Raw genomic sequence first — 23939 nt, 5'->3', positions numbered from 1 at the left:
TGTGTGTGTGTGTGTGTGTGTGTGTGTGTGTGTGTGTAGATCAGTGGTCTTAAACACAATCTTAAAGTGATCCTTTGTCCTCATGCCTATATGATCATTCAGCTTTATGAAATGCATAATGTCAGAACATTTGCCTTCAGAGCTCTGAGGAGGTCTCAGCAGAGAAAAACATAAGGTTAAAGTAGAAATTAGTGTGAAGGGATGTTCACTGAAAACCACCTAAAATTAGCTACAAAGAAGGTTTCCCTGTAAACCTTGCCATCCTTTTGGTCCGTCAAATGTACTTTTCCCCCCACTATCCTAGCCAGAGTCTTTTCTTCTCCAGACTTCTTTTCACTCCCTTGTTGATAACCTTTTTATTTCCTTTCTGGTCACCTTCATACTAAAGGTAAATTGTTTAGGGAGTCGGGGAAAAACCATATTCAGCATTTTATACACTATATAAACAAGTACAAAACAGAATATTGTATTTGATGTGATTAGATTTTGCTTATCATCTATTACTACTGCTCACTTATATCTCCCTGAAACACAGGGGTGGAACATCAAACTCTCTTATATAGTAAGGTTCTAGATTCTGCCAGTGAGATGCCCTCATGCAAGTATTAGAAGTCAGAAGTGAGCTGGAGGTCATCTTCTGGCTGGGGTGGCTGCTGAGGACAATGTTCCACGTTGTAGGGTTGAATAATTTGTGTGAGAAGCATTTGTGTCCATAGCAGTAATGGCAATACCAGGAGCTTCCCAGTCTCTGCTTTACAGCTATGATGGTGTGTCCTGAAATCAATGATAGAGAGGCAAACCCACCTTCAACCCCTCCCTCTCTTCAATGGATTACATAAACATCTAATTCTCTACATTAAATTCCTGGCTGCTTGAAATTCCACTCAATTCCTAGAATGGTTACCATTTCCTGTGTTATAGTCTGCAAACCTGTTAGGAGATTAGAAAAACATATATGAATATAGATAAGAAATGTAAAGGAAGGTGTAAAATGCACAGTTACCCATCACCAAGCATACGCATTCTAGGTTCTTTAACACAGCATAAATGATAACCTTTGATAGTCCCACACCCACCTCTCATATCCCTCCACTCTCTCTGTCTCAAAGTGCATGGAGTTTCCTCACATCATTGAAAATTCTGGGCTCCTTCACACATTCTGTTACCTCTGAAAAGAAGTACACAATTCTCTCCCAACCACTTTTTCTCCACCCTCAACTTTTCCCTAATTTCTAGACATCTTTAAGATGAAATTCAGATGTCCCCTCTTCCAGGAAGCTTTCTCTGAAGCTCACTCTAGTCCTATTAGGAGGTTTCTTCTTGTATCCAACCAATTTTTCCACCTACCATGCTGTATTAGAATTATCTGCCCATGTATATGTCCCTCTTAGAAGACTGTTGAGTCCTTGCAGTGTGGGATCACTTTCAATAAATATTTGTCAAATGAATAAAAGAGAGAACGAGTCTATATTTTTCATTGCTCTATCTGCCTGAAGAGGCTAATTATATCAGTTAAAAAATACATCCCCCATTCGGCACAGTGGAAGTTTCCATTTTTGTAGGGTTCAGTTTTTAAAGGGAATGAGGAAAAGTCCATGGAATGGATTTCATCAGGGCTTGAGTCAAAGCAAGATTTCCCAGAGAAACTTTCAATTCTCCCCGTAAGCTATTTCCCGAAGTGTGGGAGACTACGTACTTAGGTCCTGCACCCTATAGAAAGGGAAACGATTCTAACAAGTCCTATGTGCGGTAAATGATGGCATTTTTTTGTCCAGATTTTATGTCTGGCCATTCACACTACAAATACATTTCAAAATTTAATCTACACACCTTATGTCAGCATCACCCACCTTCACCCTGTATAAACTCATTTAGTGGCCAAAATTTCTCACTTAGGTCTTCAAATCCCTTTCAGTATAATGATATATATAAACACAAAAATAGAAATGAAAAATTAAGAACTATAAGTTTCATTCAGTATTTTGAACTCAAGTGTCTGCAGACAGTTTATGGATTACGAGACTCCTCAGTCCTTACCTGAGGACAGGTGTAAGGCGGGCAGGCAATCATGCTAGAACTGGGACTGGAGAGATGGACTCTGCCAGGAACCTGGACCACTGTCCAAAACAGAACAGGGAATGGGAGTCAGACTCCACTGATTAGAAGAAAGGGGATTAAATCTGGGAGCACCTAGGAAGCCACCAGCCATTGCTAGATCTTGCCAAGCTCTGGATTAGTAGAGTAGTTGGTTCTTTACAGCCAGAACCCTTTTTGACTGATCAATCATTGTTCTACCTGTTCTTAAATAGTTCTGATATCTCACTTGGCTAAGATATCCTCATAAGTGGGTACGGGAGAGGTAAATGGAATGAGGAAAAGAGGGAAGTTAAGTATTGTCTGATAAATTTTTGAAACAATCAGGAAAACAGAGTCAAGCTTTTAGGAGTAGAGGTCTCAAGGCTCAGCTGTGGGAACCAAAATAAGCAGAAGAAATGACTGAACCTTCATGAGAGTAGAGATTTTTACTTCCTTCACTGATATGTGCCCAATATCTGGAATGTTTGCTGAATCAATGAATGGAGTGAGGCTGGTGCTGTTATATGCTTTCCTTTATCCCATTTGCTTATTTCTCTCTTGGTATCTCCTTTGGTCACTGAGAATTGCCCATTGCACCTACCATATTTTCATGGTTTTAAGCCTAAAGCAAGACTTTCATTATGTCAAGTTTGTGTGTTAATACTTTCATTTATGTCAAGTTTGCACATGGGTAATAACAAATATAAGCTGAATCACATTAAAATCAAAGGTGAAAAACTAATCACCTAATTTTACCATAGAACATCACAATGAATTCAGCAACTGATCTAAATGAGTGATTTTATTAGCCTTGGCCATTTGATAATAGCCTGTTAAAACAACCTAATCAATGATCAATTTGACCTGGTTTGCTCTCATCTCTGCTTCCCTATTAAGTAAGAACTTCCATAAATAATCAGAGAAATCACTTTAGTAGATTTAACCTCTAAAAATAAATAAAAGGCAGGATAAGCCTAAACATGAAATGAGCCAAGAGAATCATCTGTCAGGCACTGAGAAGAGAGGCTTCCTAAGAAAGCTTTATTAAATGTGGTCTGAGATTTCTATCATTTTACCATTAGCCTAATTTTAAATAGATGACGATGCTCAAAATATTGTTTGTCAAATTTTCTTTTACTTTACTTTTGGTATGACTGTTGTGTTTTTACTTCTAGAAACAACATGCAACTTATACATAACACAGCTTAAAATCAACTTACATCGTAAGTTCCCAAACAAAAGTATATGATGTAATCAAAGCACTGGGAAATGAGCTATTGAACCCAACTTTATTATTCTTTCCCTATGTCCATATTTGTTTCTGTAGATTTTTCTGAAAACTTTTGCTCAGCCTAAACTCTTTAGTGAACTATTTTAAAAATTATAATAATACATTTACTTGAATGTGTTTTATTTCTGCTCCAAGTAAAAATATGTGAAATGAAAAGATTTAATACTCTTTAATAATTCTCAGAGGAAAAAAACGTACGGCTATGAAATATCAGTAATATGTATTAATATGTTTCAAAATATCTAAAAATAATTCACACTGATGATGTTTTCAAAAGCTTTACTATAGCATTTAAATTAAGAAGGCATTCAGAATTTATAATGAGGGTAGTAAACATATGACACCACTCAAAAGAAGGCATTGAAGCAAATAATTCATTAAAAATGCAAATGAATACAAGTGAACTTGGTTAGAAAGGTTACTATGGAAGTGGAAAAGGCAAGGTTGAGGACTGTGCACTGGGGAGAATTCTGATGAGGTCAAGTGCAGCCTTCGGAGCTGCGGATGACTTATTAAGGAAGTAGCAGCTCTGAATTTTTATTACTGAGCTTTTCTCACACTGTGATGATTTCAGATAAGGTTATTTATGAATTCTCTGAATATTTGACCTTGGGACTTTAATGGACACTAGATATATTGCTTTCTATGGGGGAAAATAGGCAGTTCTATGAAGGTAAATCATTCAGATTATTGAAAGAGAAAAGAGGGGAAACATCCCCTGTGAAACATTTGATGCCTGTTCAATAAGTTTAAGCAATTATGCACTACAGTAAATTAGAATAAATTATAAATCAGTCAATCTTACTAGAAGCCATAATGTCATGTAAAATAAATGACATGATGCCCTTTTCACAATAAAATTCAATACTGACAAATTCAGTTATTTAGGAAAATGTAACTGCAGCAATGTCAGTCTATTCTGAATTATAATATGCCCAGTAATGAACTTGTATTTTCTTTAGCACAGGGCACTGACTTTATACCAAAGTGAAGTAAGTACTTGTACAGGCTTGGGAAGCAGACAAGGACATCCTATTACACCACCCACCAACTTGGCAATAGCCTCCCTCAAGTGAAACCATTACCAGTTCAAGTCATCAGAACTAAGAGACATGGGACAACTGACTGTCACAACTTAGTAATTATATTATTTTAGTTGCTTTATTATCAAGTGATAATGAAGTTTTCAGTGAAAGCTTTCTTTTAAGTAAGAACTTACAAACACTATCCTTTGGATTAGATGTTATCTAAAGAGAAATTTTAAGAACGATAGCTCCTTGTCCTTAATATATTGCAAATATCTAGTCATTGCTAAATATCAGATTGTAATTAGGAATTTCAATGATGAGATATAAAATAAAAACATGATTAAGAGCAGCTTAAATGTTGTTTACTACACTGTTTCAACAGCACTGGTCATCTCTGTTTCAACACTGGTCATCTTAATTTTTCATATATCATCTGCAAAAGAACACTTATTAGAAGAGAACACAGTAATTATTGCCAAATTAGAAAGACCACTCAATATTAAAAAAAAGAATTGTATCAGTATTTATTTTTATAATATTCGAAATATGCAAAATAATGCAATTAATATAGGTAGGCATAATAAATATTAAATTTATATGAACCATAAGAAAACGAACATCCATAATTAGTTTCTTGTCTAATATATGCCTTTATTCTCTTTTAAGGTTATAAGTACCAGTTTTACAGCATCCTACAAATTTTGATATATAGTATTTTCATTATCATACAATTCTAACTATTTTTTAAATTTCCATTATAATTTGCCTGATTCATGAGTTATTTATAAAGATGTTAAATTTCAATTTTTTTCACATTACTGACTTCTAATTAAATGCAGTGGTCAGAAAATGTGGGCTGTATAATAGGAATTTCAGAACTGTGATGAGGCTTGCTTTTATGGCATTTTTTTTGTACATTTTTATAGTTTTGAAAATACTGAAAGAATGATTATTTTCTAAATTACTGATGCAAGGGTCTATATTTTCTATTCCATTTACCTTATGAATTATGTTTCAGAATTCATCATTATCTTTACTAGTTTTTTCTGACATGAAAATAATTGACAAAGGTATACTAAAATCTCCCTCTGTATGAGAACTTACCATTTTTTACGTTTAAATCAATTTTGCTTTATATATTTTCATGCTACTTTTTTTAGCTGCCTATAAGTTTATAATTGTTATATAATCCTGATAACATGTAATATATGTAGTGAAACTCTATCACTACCTAATTATATTTTCTGTACTTAAGTCTGAATGATCTAAAATAAAATGGATACAGTTCCATGGTAAACTTGTCATCATTCCTTTGCTTTTAATCTTTATATGTTTTTATGTTTAGGTATTTCTCTTGTAAACCATATATAATTACACTTTTAAAATCAAACTAACAATCTCCATCTTTTGGCTTTCATGCTTAGTCCAATGCATTAGTGTTCTATTGCTGAATAACAAATTACTGCAAACTTAGTGGCTCAAAACAACACAAATTTATTACCTCACAGTTTTTGTGGGTCAAGAATCTAGCACATTTTAGCTGGGTGCTCTGCACAGGGTCTCACAGGCTAAAACCAAGATTTCAGCTAGTCAAGTCCTTTTCTGGAGGTTGGATTAGCATGCACCCTTGGGCAGGGCAGACAGGAAAACTTGGAGGTTGGCCAGAATGCAGCTTATCACATTCATTTACATTTATTATAACTAGTGATATGTGGCATTATTTTTATCATCTTACTTTTGGCTTTCCACTTGTTCTGCCTTTCTTACCTACTTGTTATCATTTCTGATGTTAAAAAAACACATAGAAAAAAAAAAGATGCCTATACTTTTTTGTTTGCTTCTTGTCTTACACATTTGTTTCCATTCTACTGGGTTTGGAAATGATTTACTGTACTTCTATTCTTTTAGTAGTTACTCTTGAATTTTCACCAAGCATAATTAATAGTGTCATAGAGATATAACATAAGGACCTTAGGAAACTAATTCCCAATATCCTCTCTAAACTTATATGTTTTGATAGTCCAACATTTCAGTTCTGTCATTATATAAAAATCCTACAAATTAAATATTAGTAGTAGTATCTCAAGAAGAAAATGTGTGTGTAAGTTTATGTAATGCTCACCAACTTCTTTGGTCATCATTCCTTTTTAGATTTCAGATCATCCTTTTGGGATCATTCTATTACTTCCTCAAGTATTAATATGTCAGAATCATTTAGTTGAATACTTTAGGAAGTCCTTTACTTTAGGTTCTTGGTTTTTGTTCACTCAAAAATGTCCGGCGTTTTGCTCATATTTTCAGAAGCTATTTCACAGAATTATAGTGAGTGATAACACAACTTTATGTTGACATGTTCTCTCAGCATTTTGAAAATACTATCCCACTGTCTTCTAGCTGCCATTGTTGATACTGAGAAGTTGGATGTCTCTGTTGGTATTTCCTTTGTAAGTGATATCTTTCTCTTGCTATTTTTATGAATTTCTTTGTCTTTTTTTCAGTTTTGACGTTGTAGTTTATCCATTGAGTCAATTATACTTCTTATTTTTAACACTTCTATTTGTTTCTTGATCTCAGTCAGCCCTAGTCTAATACTGACATTGTTCCCAGGGTAATTCCAATTATGACCTCTTGATATTTTAGTGTGCATGTGTATGTGTGTGTCATTGTGTTGACTGGGAAGGGAACAACTAGGAATGGTGGAAGGACCTGAAAAATCTGCCCTATTTTTTCTCTTCTCTAATTGTTTTGCAGTAGGATGACTTTTCAGAGTATTTACTCCTCCATACTACTGGAAGTATCATTGTCTATACAGAACAAAACATCAAATCATTTAGATTAATCATGGTTTTTTTTAAGTTGTTTCCTTCATTGCTCTTGGAGATTTGTTTTATTCCTACAACCTGTACCATCATAAGTAATACAATCTCTTATAACGCTAAGTTATGTCCCATATTTTGAATAAAGTGCATGCCAAATATAAAATCCAGGTGACCCAGCACACTAAATCTCACCTGAGAGAGTTAAATAGGCCATCAGAGCAACATTTGCATACAACTAAAATGACCAGAGTACTTTTCTTTAGGCATAATTATGTAATTTAGGCAATAAAATTGGAAAAAAGCGACCACTTCATGCTCAGTGATACACTGCTGACATATTCTCCCTCAAACATTTCCCTATCATGGTTCACTGTTTGATATGTGAATAGAAATAAAGATTAAAAAAGGAAAGAGTTTGGGAATTCCCTGGTGGTCCAGTGGTTAGTACTCTGCGCTCTCATGGCTGAGGGCCTGGGTTCAATCCCTGGTCATGGAACTAAGATCCCACAAGCCACAGGGCAAGGAGGAGGAGAGGGGAGGGGAGGGGAGGGGCGGGGAGGGGAGGGGAGGGGAGGGGGGGTGGGGAGGGGAGGGGAGGGGACGGAAAATGTTGGCTAAGCTATTAACCAGGAATCACTACGAATACTCCTGTGTTTATTCACTTCTCCCTACAGAACTCTTACAACTTATCCTGTGCCCCAGAAAAAGTCAGGGAGCCTCGTATGGAACATATAACAGCTCAGTTGATATAAAATAGTTATTTGATGTATCCTTTCCTGGATCTGGAGTATTTTTCTCTCAGAGAGATGTGTATCTAGCTAATAAATCCTTATTACATACAATTTAGTTGTACTTTTCTTAGTGTTTTAGCTGTCATAAAGAACCTCACGATAATATAGTAATAACTCTACTGGCATTTTCTCTTGACCTTCAAATTTGAAAAGGTGCTAATGGATATCTCTCATGAATCTTAGACTCTTCATGGATTATAAGAGTAATACTGACTTTATAGCTGGTTTTGGAAAAGCATAAACTCAAAGTAAATTTAATTAAATTATGTACTAATTCTATTCACAATAGAAAATTACATTCTATATGAATAATGACCTAAAATTATACAGAGGCTAATAAAAAGGGAAAGTTCTTTTTACATGTTCCTGTAGAGGCCACAGAGACATAAAATTTAACCTTAGAAATTTGATGTTTCTCACCTAAAGATAGACTTTCTCATTTTGACATGCTTTGGGAGCTGTTCTAAGAAGGCAAAATTAAAAGAGGAATGAAGAACTGGTAAAGAAGGTGCAAAACTTCTATTAATTATTTAAAAGTATTTCTGGCCTGGAATATCCAGAATTTGCTCTGTGTTACATTTTTCTCCTAATTTCTCAGCCAAGGTCTTCAACTATTGTGCAGTCCCACTTCCACAGTGACATCAGAGTTATGTTTTTAAGAGATTTTCTATCAAGAAAGAGACAAGATAAGAGGCCACAGAGTTTCATGGGAGAAGCTTCTACTTAGATTGGGTGTTCACAGAAGGCTCGTCTGATGAAGTGAGATTGGAACTGAAACCCGGATAAAATAAGGGAGACATCCTTGAGAAGAGTGCTCCAGAGGATCTATGAGCCGGCAGTGTGCCGGGTACACTTGAGAGATCTCAAGGAGGCCCGTGGAGGTAGAGCAGGAAACATGGGAGAAAATGAGTTCATACAGGGGAGTAAGGAGTCAGGTCATGGAGGATCTTTTAGGAGATGGCAAGGAGTTCTCATTTTATTTTTTGAGTAGGAAAGTCTTTGACCAGAGGTGTGATATCATCTGATTTACATTTAAAAGCAATCATTTTGGCTGTGAGAGGGAAAACAGACTCTGCAGAAGGGCAAGAACATTCCACAGGCTGCAGGAAAAACCCAAACAACTAAGACGGTCAATTAAGATACTTTAAAACAGAGGATAGATCTATACCCTCCAGGTTTTCTGATGTTCTGGACTATGTTCACTGAGTACTGCACTGCTTTTCACGACTTTTTATTTCTGCTGATGCTATTTCTCATGCCCAAAATATCGTTTCTTTTTTTCACTGCTTGGCAAAATTATACTTATCCCTCAAGGGCGAGCTCCAATGTTATTGCTTCGAAAAGCCTATGTCTATGACCCTTGGATAGTCAATGTGTTTTCTGCTACTCTTCTACTGTGACACTTTCAGTGTGACACAAACTTAAGAAACAAAAAGAAAACAGAACAAAAGATATGAAGGTAATGAGACACTGTGAGCAATTACTATATGTAAGTATGCTAATAAATGTTAGAATCTCCAGAATGGAAAGCAAATATCAGATACTAAAACACACAGTAAAACTACAATATTTAAAACACAAGGGAAAAAAAGTTTTAAAGGGGAAGTATATAAAAGTTTTCCTTAATTCTATCTACACTATGCCATTCATACCAATCTTATGAAGGTATTAACAAAAGCAACAAGAAAATTACTCAAAGCAGTACAGGGTTGTGGTGCTTACACAACCTCTACACCAGCGGTCTGGCAAGCTGGAGCCTTAGGGCCAATCCAACATGACAATTTTTGAAACTGTCATCATAGAACACAGACAGCCATGCCCACTCATTTACATACTATCTATGGAGCCACTGCATCAGATCATATGGTCCATAAGATTTGCACAGTCTAAAATATTTACTATTTGGCCCTTTATAGAAAGAGTTTGCTGACCCCTGCTCTGACACACTTCACCAGAAGCTCCTCAAGACTTAGGGTACTACTCAAATAAACCCTGTTTCGTTGGTTGTTTCGTTGGTTCTCACTGACTGTCAGTGCTAATTTTGCTGCCTGGAGCAGGGTTCTCCACCTCCTCTGCCTGGCTAAGTCCATGTCTCCTTTAAGACTTAACTCAGGCCATCTCTCTAACAGAAGGTTCTTCACTGTCCAACATGCTAAGAGTCCTCCTCTCAGGTCCCTATTGACTAATGCATACCTGGAACTTCACACATAGCTTTTTTGATTTTCATTACTTATATCCTTGCCACCCTAATTAAATATCAGATGGCTGAGAACAGGAAGTGTTTTGTGGACTATGCATTTCTTCTCCAAATGAACAAATATTCAACTTTTCAACAACTTAGGTGGTTGGCATTAGACCCAGACTGAGAGAGAGTTAAATGGGCCAGAAAGAAATTCACATTCACTTTACTGCCTCATCCTACGAGTCAGCATGGTAAATTTGTCACATGCTGTAAGTTTAGGAAAAATGTTTATAAAGGATTATTCCTATAAAATGTATATGTAGGGACTTTGGTCCTTCTGAGGAATTACTTCCAACCTGTGATGAAGGTTCCTCTGTCATATTCAGCGGCTTCCAGATGCCTCTAGCCATGACTCAACCATTCCCTTCCTAATTTGCTGCTTTAAAACTACTTTTAGAGCTGGAAAACAAAACAAACATGGGGTAAAACTGGTATCCAAAATTAGAATAAATAGGCTTTTAAGGATCTGTGGGATTTTTTTTTTCTACAGGTGCATGAACAGGGCTGCTCTTCCAAAGGTAATTTTTCTAAATTCCAGATTCTTGGCTGTGTTCTAAATGGGTGTTTTTCTTGAATCAGAAACTTAGTACAATTACTTGAACTATTATGGAATGGAAAACTACACCTTGACCTATTTAAAGAAAAAAATCTATAAAGACCTACTGCTTTTACAAAGAGTGAACTTGATGTTATATTATTATTCTGTTAAAAAATAAAGCATGTACCCTACTTTAAGCAAGCCTGACACCTAAAAATGTTAACGCTCAAGACAGATTAGAACCCTTTTATGTACCTATTTACAGTCATTAATTCCTAAACATGCTCTCTAGAGACAACGAAACAAAAATCACAGTTCAGGAGTCATTGCCAAGCAAAACTAAACAGAAATTAAGGGGACGGAGTTTTGGAAATGAAGGCCAAATTAGCGGAAACAATTCCATTTTTATAACTCAGATTTATAAATCATTATTTACAAAGCCATAGATTTCATTTTGATGTCTGTATTTTGGCACCAACATAGAGTCAGTAAGTGTTATTTTTTTTTTATAGAAGATAAAAAACACATAAAGTAACATTTTCTCTTTAAACTTTCCTAAAATCTTAAAGTGGTAAAATAACTGCTTTCATCTATTTAGCAAGGAACACTACTTTCTTATATTTAGTATGAGAGGTAAAACAATTTCAACCAACTTATTCACACACACAAAACAACTAAGATCTAGTCAAAGTTCTCCTAATTTATAAATCTAAGGAAACAAAATATGTAATACAAAAATAGGATAATACAGGTATAATTATAGTTTGGCAAAGTCGAGGGAATTTCATTTTCTAAGCTTTGGCACAGAACTACTGTCCCATATAAAAAGTTTTTCACACAGAGTTTTGCTCTCATATAAACTTTTCCTCCTCTGTAGACACTGGATAGGTGGGTTTTTGTTTGTTGGCCTTTGGCACACCATGGTGCTTTTCCTTTATGATTTTTTTAAAAAGCAAACTATGTTGTTTATAGATAGACCTAAAAAGAATCCACTGCATACAAGACCTAGTTTAGACTGACAAACTTAAAACAAGCGTCCACACCAGCTTAGCCATTCCAGTTCATTAGTAACTTTAGAAATCTGGGCCTGGCACAAGATCATGAATTTTCTACTCCCATTTTTTACTGTTAGTGCTAATGAAGGGGTGGAATGAAATCTTAACTCGAGTAATGTGGGCTTACGTTGTTTATATGACACTAATAAAATTCATTATAAAAATAAGTCAGGTAACCAGGTCTTTTTCATCAGTATAACTTGAAATAATCAGCATGATTTATGGCTTTGTCCAAAAAGTGAATAAAAATTAAAAACTAAGGGCTTATGGAATGTTTTGTTGGCTCATTTAATCTTGCTTTCACTACATTTTTAAAGGTAAAGTGAGGGCGTGTTCTGCTTGACTAGAACAGCAGCTGCTTCACTCTCCTTGTCGTTTACTTGGTCAGCCTTTCCGATTTTTTTTTTTTTTAGGATGTTCCAAAAATTAACTGGGTTTTTAAATATGTTTATATATTTATATTTCATATGGATGTCATTAATTTTCTTTTTTTTTAACATCTTTATTGGAGTATAATTGCTTTACAATGGTGTGTTAGTTTCTGCTTTATAACAAAGTGAATCAGCTATACATATACATATGTTCCCATATCTCTTCCCTCTTGCGACTCCCTCCCTCCCACCCTCCCTATCCCGCCCCTCTAGGTGGTCACAAAGCACCGAGCTGATCTCCCTGTGCTATGCGGCTGCTTCCCACTAGCTATCTATTTTACGTTTGGTAGTGTATATATGTCCATGCCACTCTCTCACTTTGTCACAGCTTATCCTTCCCCTCCCCTTGTCCTCAAGTCCATTCTCTAGTTCAAATAGAGTCGTGAACCAAAATGTTCATTGCAGCTCTACTTATAATAGCCAGGACATGGAAGCAACCTAGGTGTCCATTGACAGATGAATGGATAAAGAAGGTGGGACACATATATACAATGGAATATTACTCAGTAATAAAAAGAAACGAAATTGACTTATTTGTAGTGAGGTGGATGGATCTAGAGTCTGTCATACAGAGTGAAGTAAGTCAGAAAGAGAAAAGCAAATACCGTACACTAACACATATATATGGAGTCTAAGGAAAAAAAAAAAAAGGTCATGAAGAACCTAGGGGCAAGATGGGAATAAAGCCTTTCCGATTTTTGCCGCCTACATATCAATCGCAGGCATGAGAAATACTGACTGCTGCAGATAAAGCTTGAAGTTTAAAAAGCTCCTGTTCTTTAACGTTTGAAGGACCTACCTTTTGGAGTTTCTAGAACTCTATGTTTTTCCCAGTTTTATTGAGATATGATTGACATACAATACTGTATTAGTTTTAGGTGTACAAGGTAATGATTTATATATGTATTGCATATACTGCAAAAAGATCATCACAATAAGCTTAGTTAACAAACATCACCTCACACAGCTACAATTATTTTTCCTTCTGATAAGAGCGTTTAAGATCTACTCTTTTAGCAGCATTCCAACATACAATACAATATTGTTAACCACAGTCACCATGCTGTATATTACATCCCCAGAACTTATTTATATTCTAACAGGAAGTTTGTACCTTTTAAGCACCTTCACCTACTATGCGCGCGTACACACACACACACACACACACACACACACACACACACACACACCACCTCTGGCAACCACCAGTCTGTTCTCTTTATCTATGAGTTTGGTTTTCTAAATTCCACATATAAGTAAGATCACACAGTATTTGTCTTTCTCTGTGTGACTTACTTCATTTAACATAATGCCCCCCAGCTGCATCCACACTGTCACAAACAGCAGGATTTCCTCCTTTGTTTATGACTGAACAGTATTCTTATATATACACAAACACACTACGCTGTCTCAGAACCATATCTGCCAATGTCATTTTCATTAAGGTCATTTATTAATTTTATCCAAATTATACTCACACAGAATATATTCACATACAGAAAATACTAAAATAGGGAAAGAAATTTGTGCTTAGATTTTAATTAATTATACCAAAGAGATGTGGATTTAAATAATTCTGAATTTTAAAACAAGTACATGAATTTCATGAGTAAGCATGAAGATATATGTAAATCACTAACAAATAAAACTTTAATTTTCAAAGTACAGTCTGTATGAGGAATATCGAGTGCAAAACAATCTTATAAACTTCGAATTTTTGTTTTACTGACAAAGGATACTTATGAACAGACCAATCACAAGCACTGAAATTGAAACTGTGATTAAAAATCTTCCAACAAACAAAAGCCCAGGACCAAATGGCTTCACAGGCGAATTCTATCAAACATTTAGAGAAGAGCTAATACCTATCCTTCTCAAACTCTTCCAAAATATAGCAGAGGGAGGAACACTCCCAAACTCATTCTACGAGGCCACCATCACCCTGATACCAAAACCAGACAGAGAGATGTCACAAAGACAGAAAACTACAGGCCAATATCACTGATGAACATAGATGCAAAAATCCTCAACAAAATACTGGCAAACAGAATCCAACAGCACATTCAAAGGATCATACATTATGATCAAGTGGGGTTTATCCCAGGAATGCAAGGATTCTTCAATATACGCAAATCAATCAATGTGGAACACCGTATTAACAAATGGAAGGAGAAAAACCATATGACCATCTCAATAGATGCAGAGAAAGCTTTACACAAAATTCAACATGCATTTATGATAAAAACCCTGCAGAAAGTAGGCATAGAGGGAACTTTCCTCGACATAATAAAGGCCATATATGACAAACCGACAGCCAACATCGTCCTCAATGGTGAAAAACTGAAACCATTTCCACTAAGATCAGGAAAAAGACAAGGTTGCCCACTGTTACCACTATTATTCAACATAGTTTTGGAAGTTTTAGCCACAGAAATCAGAGAAGAAAAAGAAATAAAAGGAATCCAAATCGGAAAAGAAGAAGTAAAGCTGTCACTGTTCGCAGATGACATGATACTATACATAGAGAATCCTAACGATGCTACCAGAAAACTACTAGAGCTAATCAATGAATCAGGTAAAGTAGCAGGATACAAAATTAATGCACAGAAATCTCTTGCATTCCTCTACACTAATGATGAAAAATCTGAAAGTGGAGTTAAGAAAACACTCCCATTTACCATTGCAACAAAAAGAATAAAATATCTAGGAATAAACCTACCTAAGGAGACAAAAGACCTATATGCAGAAAATTATAAGACACTGATGAACAAATTAAAGATGATACAAATAGATGGAGAGATATACCATGTTCTTGGATTGGAAGAATCAACATTGTGAAAATGACTCTACTACCGAAAGCAATCTACAGGTTCAATGCAATCACTATCAAATTACCAATGGTATTTCTCACAGAAGTAGAACAAAAAATTTCACAATTTGTATGGAAACACAAAAGACCCCGAAGAGCCAAAGCAATCTTGAGAAAGATAACCGGAGCTGGAGAAATCAGGCTCCCTGATTTCAGACTATACTACAAAGCTATAGTAATCAAGACACTATGGTACTGGCACAGAAACAGAAATATAGATCAATGGAACAGGATAGAAAGCCCAGAGATAAACCCATTCACATACGGTCACCTTATCTTTGATAAAGTAGCAAGAATACACAGTGGAGAAAAGACAGCCTCTTCAATAAGTGGTGCTGGGAAAACTGGACAGCTACATGTTAAAGAAGGAAATTAGAAGACTCCCTAACACCATACACAAAAATAAACTCAAAATGGATTAAAGACGTAAATGTAAGGCCAGACACCATCAAACTCTTAGAGGAAAACATAGGCAGAACACTCTATGACATAAATCACAGCAAGATCCTTTTAGACCCACCTCCTAGAGAAATGGAAATAAAAACAAAAATAAACAAATGGGACCTAATGAAACTTAAAAGCTTTTGCACAGCCAAGGAAACCATAACAAGACCAAAAGACAACCCTCAGAATGAGAGAAAATATTTGCAAATGAATTAACTGACAAGGGATTAATCTCCAAAATTTACAAGCAGCTCATGCAGCTCAATACCAAAAAAACAAACAACCCAATCTAAAAATGGGCCGAAGACCTAAATAGACATTTCTCCAAAGAAGATATACAGATTGCCAACAGACACATGAAAGAATGCTCAACATCATTAATCATTAGAGAAATGCAAATCAAAACTACAATGAGATGTCATCTCACACTCGTCAGAATGACCATCATCAAAAAATCTACAAACAATAAATGCTGGAGAGGGTGTGGAGAAAAGGGAACACTCTTGCACTGTTGGTGGGAATGTAAATTGATACAGCCACTATGGAGAACAGTATGGAGGTTCCTTAAAAAACTACAAATAGAACTACCATACGACCCAGCAATCCCACTACCTGGCATATACCCTGAGAAAACCATAATTCAAAAAGAGTCATGTACCAAAATATTCACTGCAGCTCTATTTACAATAGCCAGTACATGGAAACAACCTAAGTGTCCATCAGCAGATGAATGGATAAAGAAGATGTGGCACATATATTCAATGGAATATTACTCAGCCATAAAAAGGAATGAAACTGAGTTATTTGTAGTGAGGTGGATGGACCTAGAGACTGTCATAGAGAGTGAAGTAAGTCAGAAAGGGAAAAGCAAATACCGTATGCTAACACATATATATGGAATCTAACAACAACAACAACAAAGGGTCATCAAGAACCTAGGGGCAAGCCGGGAATAAAGATGCAGACCTACTAGAAAATGGACTTGAGGATACAGGGAGAGGGAAGGGTAAGCTGGGACAACGTGAGAGAGTGGCATGGACATATATACACTACCAAACGTAAAACAGACAGCTAGTGAGAAGCAGTCGCACAGCACAGGGAGATCAGCTCGGTGCTTTGTGACCACCTAGAGGGGTGGGATAGGGAGGGTGGGAGGGAGGGAGATGCAAGAGGGAAGAGATATGGGGATATATGTATATGTATAGCTGATTCACTTTGTTACAAAGCAGAAACTAACACACCACTGTAAAGCAATTATACTCCAATAAAGATGTTGGAAAAAAAGGATATTTACATAATCATATTCCATCAGCCCATATTTTATTGCTAAGAAGGGACTCAAATAAAAATTATTGTGTTTAAATCATAAGAGCCAATACTAAAACCCAAAATAAATGCTGCTAATGTCTGATATTTCGTCTTATAAGCATTTTAAAACAACTGCAATTATTTCGAAACAGAAGCAGTACAAATTAATATACATTAACAGAGTCCATCATTACATACAAGAAAGCAAACTATCAAAGGAGACAAATATCAGGACCACGTATAGACTGGCTTAGGGAACTATCTCATGCTCGGCAAACAGCATTTATGGATGGAGTCATACTCATTCTTCATTTTTCTTTTCAGTGAATTGTCACATTGGTGCCTCTGTAAACTGTCTTCTGCGCAATGAAAACAATCATCCCTGAATATGAAACTTATTAGCCCAGTAATTTTGATGACTGCTAAATTAAGAATACCTTCTATAAAAAAAAAAAAAGACCCTTTTTCAAATAATTACTATGGCTAATATCTAGATTATATTGCCTCCTTATTTTTACACATTCTGAAGTTTGTTGTTAGCTATTAAATAAAATTCAATTATGCCTTATTACACTTTTTTTTTATAAATAAGCAACTTTAATGAGAAAAGCAGTAAATTCATTAAAAACTAAGTTACTTGCATGAGAAAAAAATGAGTGATTCTATCAAAGTTTGAAAAGTTCCTCTTTGTTGAAAAAGAGAGAGCACCAATTCTTATCATATAAGCCTTACGGATACGTGGCAGAGTCCTCTAGAACAGCGGTCCCCAATCTTTTTGGTACCAGAGGCCAGTTTCGTGGAAGACAATTTTTCCACAGACTGGGGTTTGAAGGGGGATGGTTTCGGGATAATTCAAGCACATTACATCTATTGTGTACTTTATTTCTATTATTATTACATTGTAATATATAATGAAATAATTATACAACTCACCATAATGCATAACCAGTGGGAGCCCTGAGCCTGTTCTCACTTGCCACTCACTGAGAGTGTTTTGATATGCGTCTGCAAGCAATCGATTAATTATGGTCTCTGTGCAGTCAAACCTCTCTGTTAATGATAATCTGTATTTGCAGCCACTCCCCAGCGCTAGCATCACCGACTCAGCTCCACCTCCGATCATCAGGCAGTAGATTCTCCTAAGGAGTGCGCAACCTACATCCCTCACATGCGCAGTTCACAGTAGGGTTCACGCTCCTATGAGAATCTAAGGCTGCCCCTGATCTGACAGGAGGCGGAGCTCAGGCGGTAATGTGAGCAACGGGGAGTGGCTATAGATACAGATGAAGTTTCACTCGCTCACCTCCTGCTGTGCGGCCCGGTTCTAGAGCAGGGGTTGGGGACCTCTGCTCTACAAGACATATAAATTTAAATGTCCTTGCCACATTGATAACTTGCTAATTACATAAACAGGATGACATTCAGTGGGGAAGACTACAAGGTAGTATAGTTAGGGATGTTTCTTTTATTGTACACTGGAGAGATGTGACAGGGAAGGGCACCATAAGATCAAGCACAAAAGGAAAGAGAATAGGAAATAATTCTGCTCGGAAACTGATTCAACAGAAGTAACATAGTACTTAATTCAACCCAACCTGCATCTATTCAACATCTAACTATCTGCAAAGCTTTGAGCAGGGCACTCCAGGGTAAAACAAATACACACCCATTTTTACCTCAAGGAACTTATAACCCAGTCTGAAAAACAGGCATGGACGTAGCAAATCCCACTGTAAGGCACAATGTGACAAAAGGTAGGACATTTGCCTCTGACAGACAGTTGATAAAATAATTAACTCATAGTTTTAAAAAGTGTTAATTTTTGTTAGAAAATTACAATTTGGGCATGTGCTATATGACAATGTGTGAGATAAACCACACTCCTGTACCACCGTGACTAGCTATTCTACTACAAAGGACAAACTGATAAAATGGAATGACAGCCAACTTAATTACAGATATAAGTTATGAGAGAAAACAACAGCCTTTCTGGGGCAACTTCCCCAAATTTAATACAGTTGAAAAAACAAAGTCTTTTTTGTACACTATGTTAAAAGTTAAGTCCCCTACTTGGTTTTCAGAGATCCACAAAATAGGTCCTCAGTTGACTTCCTATCAATCTCATTTGTCAGAATAAAATGGAACTCTTTTCTCATCTGGATAACAAGGATATTAACAATACCTACCTCCTAAAGTTGTTCTGAGGATTCCATATATCAGTATGTCTAAAACACAACCGCACTTGTATTCTTCTCTTCCCTCAGTTGAAGGGCATATCAATACTCCTTTGTGGATCTGAGTTTTATTCATCTTCCGCCTAGCATGAAGTACTGTCTACAGAATCAAATTTTCCCAGACAACACGCTTCGCAATCACCTCCTCAGGTGTCCTTGACCTCCCAGGAGTGCAACTGCACAAAACAGTGTAACACTTATAGTCAATAAAAGAAAAGATCTGCGGTAATCACTTCCACTGTCTCCTAAACCAGAGAGATCTACAGCCTGTCTGCACTTCTCCAACTCTTCTGAACCTTTCCAATCATGCTTTCATCTTCACTACTCTACTGGGCACTATCCCCTTAGGTCAGACCAGGTATACCGGATCCAGTGCCTCAAGGACTCTGCTCCAGTCTTTCTCTGGCCACACCCTTCCTCACAGGGAGAGGAGTCTGTCAGGCCAAAAAGGACACGCTCACTCAGAGCTGCACCTGCCTTCTAGTCTGGCAGTATCCAACAGAACTTTCTGCAACGATGGAAATGCTAGATAGCTACAATGTCCAATGTCTAGCTACTAGCCCCCTGTGGCTATTAGATACATGAAATATGATTAGTGTGACTGAGGAATAATTTAATTTTATTTAATTTGAATTAATGTACATTTAAACTTAAAAAGCCACATGGGACTAGTAGCCGCAACACTGGCCGCTGAGAATTCTCTTATCAAGACCACCCATGACCTTGCTGCCAATCTATTATTTACTTGTTTATTTTCATCTTCTTTGATGTTTCAGTAACATTCAACACTGCTGAGCAATCGCCTCTTCATTAAGTACCTGCTTCTTTTGACCTCTGAGGCACACTTTCCTGGTTTTCTGCCTATTTCATTGGCAGTCTTCTTAGGCTTCCTTGCTGGCTCACTTAGAGTGCTCAAATTTTCAGTACTAAAATTCCTCGGGGCCCAGTCCTGTACCTTCTATTCTATTTACAATCTTTTAGGTAACCTCTTACATCAATATGTCAATCACTATGAAACCTTCACCTCAAAATACAGATTCTCATAGCCAATGATGTTCCTGAAATCTTCACTTAGCATCTAAATGTAACTCAATTTCTCTCTTCTGCAAAAAGACATCTCCTAATCTAGTCTTTCCCCCTGTCACTGTATAGCATCAACATCTACCTAGTAGCTCAAGACAAAACTAAGGGGTTATCCTTGATTCCTCTTTCATCAGCTCCAAAATCCAATCTGTAAGTGGGATCTTTTAACTAAACCTACAAATACATCGCAAATTGGTTTATGCTACTTTATATCTAATACCACAAACCTACTCCAAGCCACCACCATCTAGTCTTGACTATTACAGAAGTCTGCAAACTTGTCTTCTTGCATCCACGTTTACTTTCATTACCACCCATCCCTACAACTCTTCACCCAATAAAGCAGCTGCACTTTTAAACAGGTGGTAATGGAAGGGTTTAGTGACAGTGGCCGTCTGAATCAAGATTTGAAATAAGAGAAGGAGGAGTGAGCTAGGCAGATACCTAGAGAAAGAGAAGTCTAGAAAGGAGGACAAGCAAGAGCCTTAAGCTATGAATGAAAATTAGGTCTTATTTTTAGGGAAATGAAACGATGCTGAAAGGTTGTAAGTTGGGAAGAGAAACCTGCTATGTGGAGAATGGGCTGACGGGTGGTAATGGAAGTTAGAGAAACCTGTTAGGAGGCTATTAGTTAGTGTAGCTGGGGTGAGCATTTGGGGAGGTGGAGATGAATTCAGATAAAAGGCATAATTAGAAGTTATTAATTGAATGTGGAGGATGCAGGAATGAAGGATAGCAAGGATGGCTTTGGCTCCTTTGGCTTTGGCGTCAGAAACCTGATGAAGATTGGTGCCCCCTACTGAGATAAGGAAGGTGCACTATGGAACCCACCATTTAGGTGAACGCTGGTGGTGGAGGTTCTGCAGGGACATCACATAGGTAGGTTCCAAAAATGGACAACAAAGGTCAGCTGGCACGAATCTAGGAGAGTGCTACAAAGATGGAACCCTGAAAACTCTAACCTCCAGTGCCACTTACCCACAATATGCCCACTGATATTTTGTATACCAGAGGTTTGCCATTCCTACTAGTTAAGTAGAGAAGCCAGTTTTATTCATGAGCATGGAACACACAGAATCTCTCTGATTCTCTCCAGCTGCCATCCAGGACATCCTTTAATTCTGCGTGAAATCTGTGCTCAGTGACAGAAGATCTGTGCTACTTCAGTAATAACCAAATAACAAAGTTAACTAGGAAGCAGCAATGTGGCAGACAGCAAGGGCTCTTTTTGTAAAAGGGCATAGCCATCTCACAAGACAGAGAATCAAATCTATTGGCTATGTCAAAAATATCAAAATGCTTTAAAAAATTAAAGTATAATTGTTGTTAATGTATACAGTCAGATCAAAACTGCTCACTCACTAGCTCTGATCACACAACACACTCTCACAGTTAATCATCATTGGAAACATCAAAAATCTTCAAAAATAGAAACTGTGCTATGTGCGTATGTGCTACTGAGTAAGCATAACTGCCCAATTTTAATCTACATAGTCTAATCTAGATATACTGCTCAAGCCATCCATAAATACAATAAATAATATAAAAAAATTAAAGACAGCAAAGCTAATAAAAGTATCATTTTCTTTAAAAAGTTCATTTTGTTTGAACTGTTTTCTTTAAAAAAACTTCTTATCCATCTATTCATCTAAACCACTTTTAAAATTTTTGTAAGCTCCAAATAAACATTTATCTGAAGTTGGTCCAATATTATCCCCATGAATTAAAAAAAAAAAAAAAAGAATCCTGAATGAGCCTTCTTAGGGAAACCAAGATAAAGGATTGCATGACAAGAAGTGACTGAATACATAAGACTATGACGGCCATTTCTAAGTTTGCTTTATTTGTAAGAGAAACACTGATTATTGATCATGACATTTAAATATCTGATTAAAAAACCTTATAACTTTTAGATGAAAATAATTTAGACTAAAATGAATTTAGGTTACCTCTTTTAATATTTTCATTATAAAATTTTTGTTAAATCATTGACTGTCTTTTAATTATGAAGGCTTCGGGTGGGGACATTAGTGCTCTGAATAGCATCAAGATCTAACGCCAAATCTCAGCATGCATAATTCTATCCTTCATTATTTCATGAAAACTCTTTGCCTTTCACCTGTGTTAGTTAAAAAGAGAAGGTTATTGTGCTTCAGTTTCTTAAAAACAATATGGTAAGTAATTGTCCAACAAAAAGGAGAACGGAAAAGAGGTAAGCACATTATCTTATTGAAATTGTCAAGAAAGAGACAATCATTCTACAGAAAATCAGTGTTTGTATGCTTATGAGCCTTTCTTCCAAGAATGAAATGTCATTTGAAAAGTAAGAAATCTCCTCAGATTTTAGGGGACTTGTGAGACTCAAAACTTGATTCTTTGCTACTGTCTGTCATGCTTTGTACTCCTTTATCTTCAGAGAGCTTAACTGTGCAGGCTGCACTGCATTTGGAAGAGTCACTGAGAAAATATGGTCAACATCTAAGAAACCACTAAAAATTCTAGAACTGTGTTCCTATAAATCTCCTGCAGGATAGGAACCACACTGATCATGTAAGCTAATGGGTCTTTACAGATTATTTTAGATCCAGACTGATTTACTTAGAACTGCCAGAATCTTTTCATATCATGAGTCTTCTTTCATTCTAGCGTCTAATGAAATCCAAATGTATGCACCTCTCCCCTACTTTTAGAAGGGAGTTGGAAGGTTGGGTAAAGGCACAGAATGCTGTAGGATAGGCAGAAGCTACATTTATGTATAAAATACATATGCATATAAATGCGCATACCTATGCACATATGATATGTACTCAAGTCAAATCTCCTTTCCTTCCTTTCTCCCTTCCTTCCTTCTTTCCTTCCTCCCTCCCTCCCTCCCTCCCTCCCCTCCTTTTACAGTGACTTATGGCATTATGAGTCTAAAGTTCAAATTACACTAAGAAGCAGTGATAATAGTGTCTTTGAACACCTGGGTAGGCACAGAAGCTGTATAATAGCTCTTAACATCTATAATGTGAGAATTATTACGTTCACTACACACATTGAGAAACTGGAAATCTGAGAGGTTACCTTTAACTTCCCACCATATAAATTTAGAATCCAGGCAATCATGCTTTGTTTTTCTCAATGACCATGTAGTAGGATTTTTTTCTTCAAGTTTTATTGAGATATAATTGAGGTACTATTATGTAAGTTTAAGGTATACAGCGTAATGATTCGACTTACACACAACATGAAATGACTATCCCAGTAACTTTAGTGACTATCCATCATCTCGTATAGATACAAAATAAATGAAAAAGAAAAAATATATTTTTTCCTGTGATGAGAACTCAGGATTTACTCTCTTAACTTCTACACATAACATACAGCAGTGTTAAATATATTAATCATGTTATGCACTGCCTACCTAGTAGTTATTTATCTTATAACTGGAAGTTTGTATCTTTTGATTGCCTTCATCCAATTTCCTCTCTCCCCCACTCCTGTCTCTGGTAACCACAAATCTGACCGCTTCTTCTACAAGCTTGTTTGTTTGAAGTACAACTGACCTACAACACTACGTTAGTTCCTCATGTGCAACATAGTGATTCGATTATTTCTATACATTAAAAATGACCCCCACGATAAATCTAGTTACCATCTGTCACCATGCATAGACATTACATAATTATTGACTATATTCCCCACACTGTACACTTCATACCCGTCACTCATTTATTTTGTAACTGGA

General features: G+C 36.4%; 1 protein-coding gene across 3 annotated transcripts in view; it reads right to left on the bottom strand.

The window, feature by feature from the left end:
* KLF12 (KLF transcription factor 12) overlaps positions 1–23939 on the bottom strand; it is a 454868-nt gene that overhangs the window by 178456 nt on the left and 252473 nt on the right. The window contains exon 2 of one of the 3 annotated variants that reach the window (XM_027116078.1): positions 2038–2117. The exons of the other annotated variants lie outside the window; for them this stretch is intronic. Within the exon in view, the coding sequence (XP_026971879.1) occupies positions 2038–2070 (33 nt within the window). The 5' untranslated portion in view covers positions 2071–2117. The remainder of the gene's footprint in view (positions 1–2037; positions 2118–23939) is intronic. 3 annotated transcript variants of the gene reach the window in all.

Source organism: Aethalodelphis obliquidens, unplaced genomic scaffold, assembly GCF_003676395.1.
Source record: "Aethalodelphis obliquidens isolate GAN/ISIS:26980383/991018 unplaced genomic scaffold, ASM367639v1 scaffold15, whole genome shotgun sequence".
NCBI classification, from domain to species: domain Eukaryota; kingdom Metazoa; phylum Chordata; class Mammalia; order Artiodactyla; family Delphinidae; genus Aethalodelphis; species Aethalodelphis obliquidens.
The sequence above is the reverse complement of the archived record's forward strand: the minus strand, read 5'-3'. Positions and strand labels throughout refer to the sequence as shown.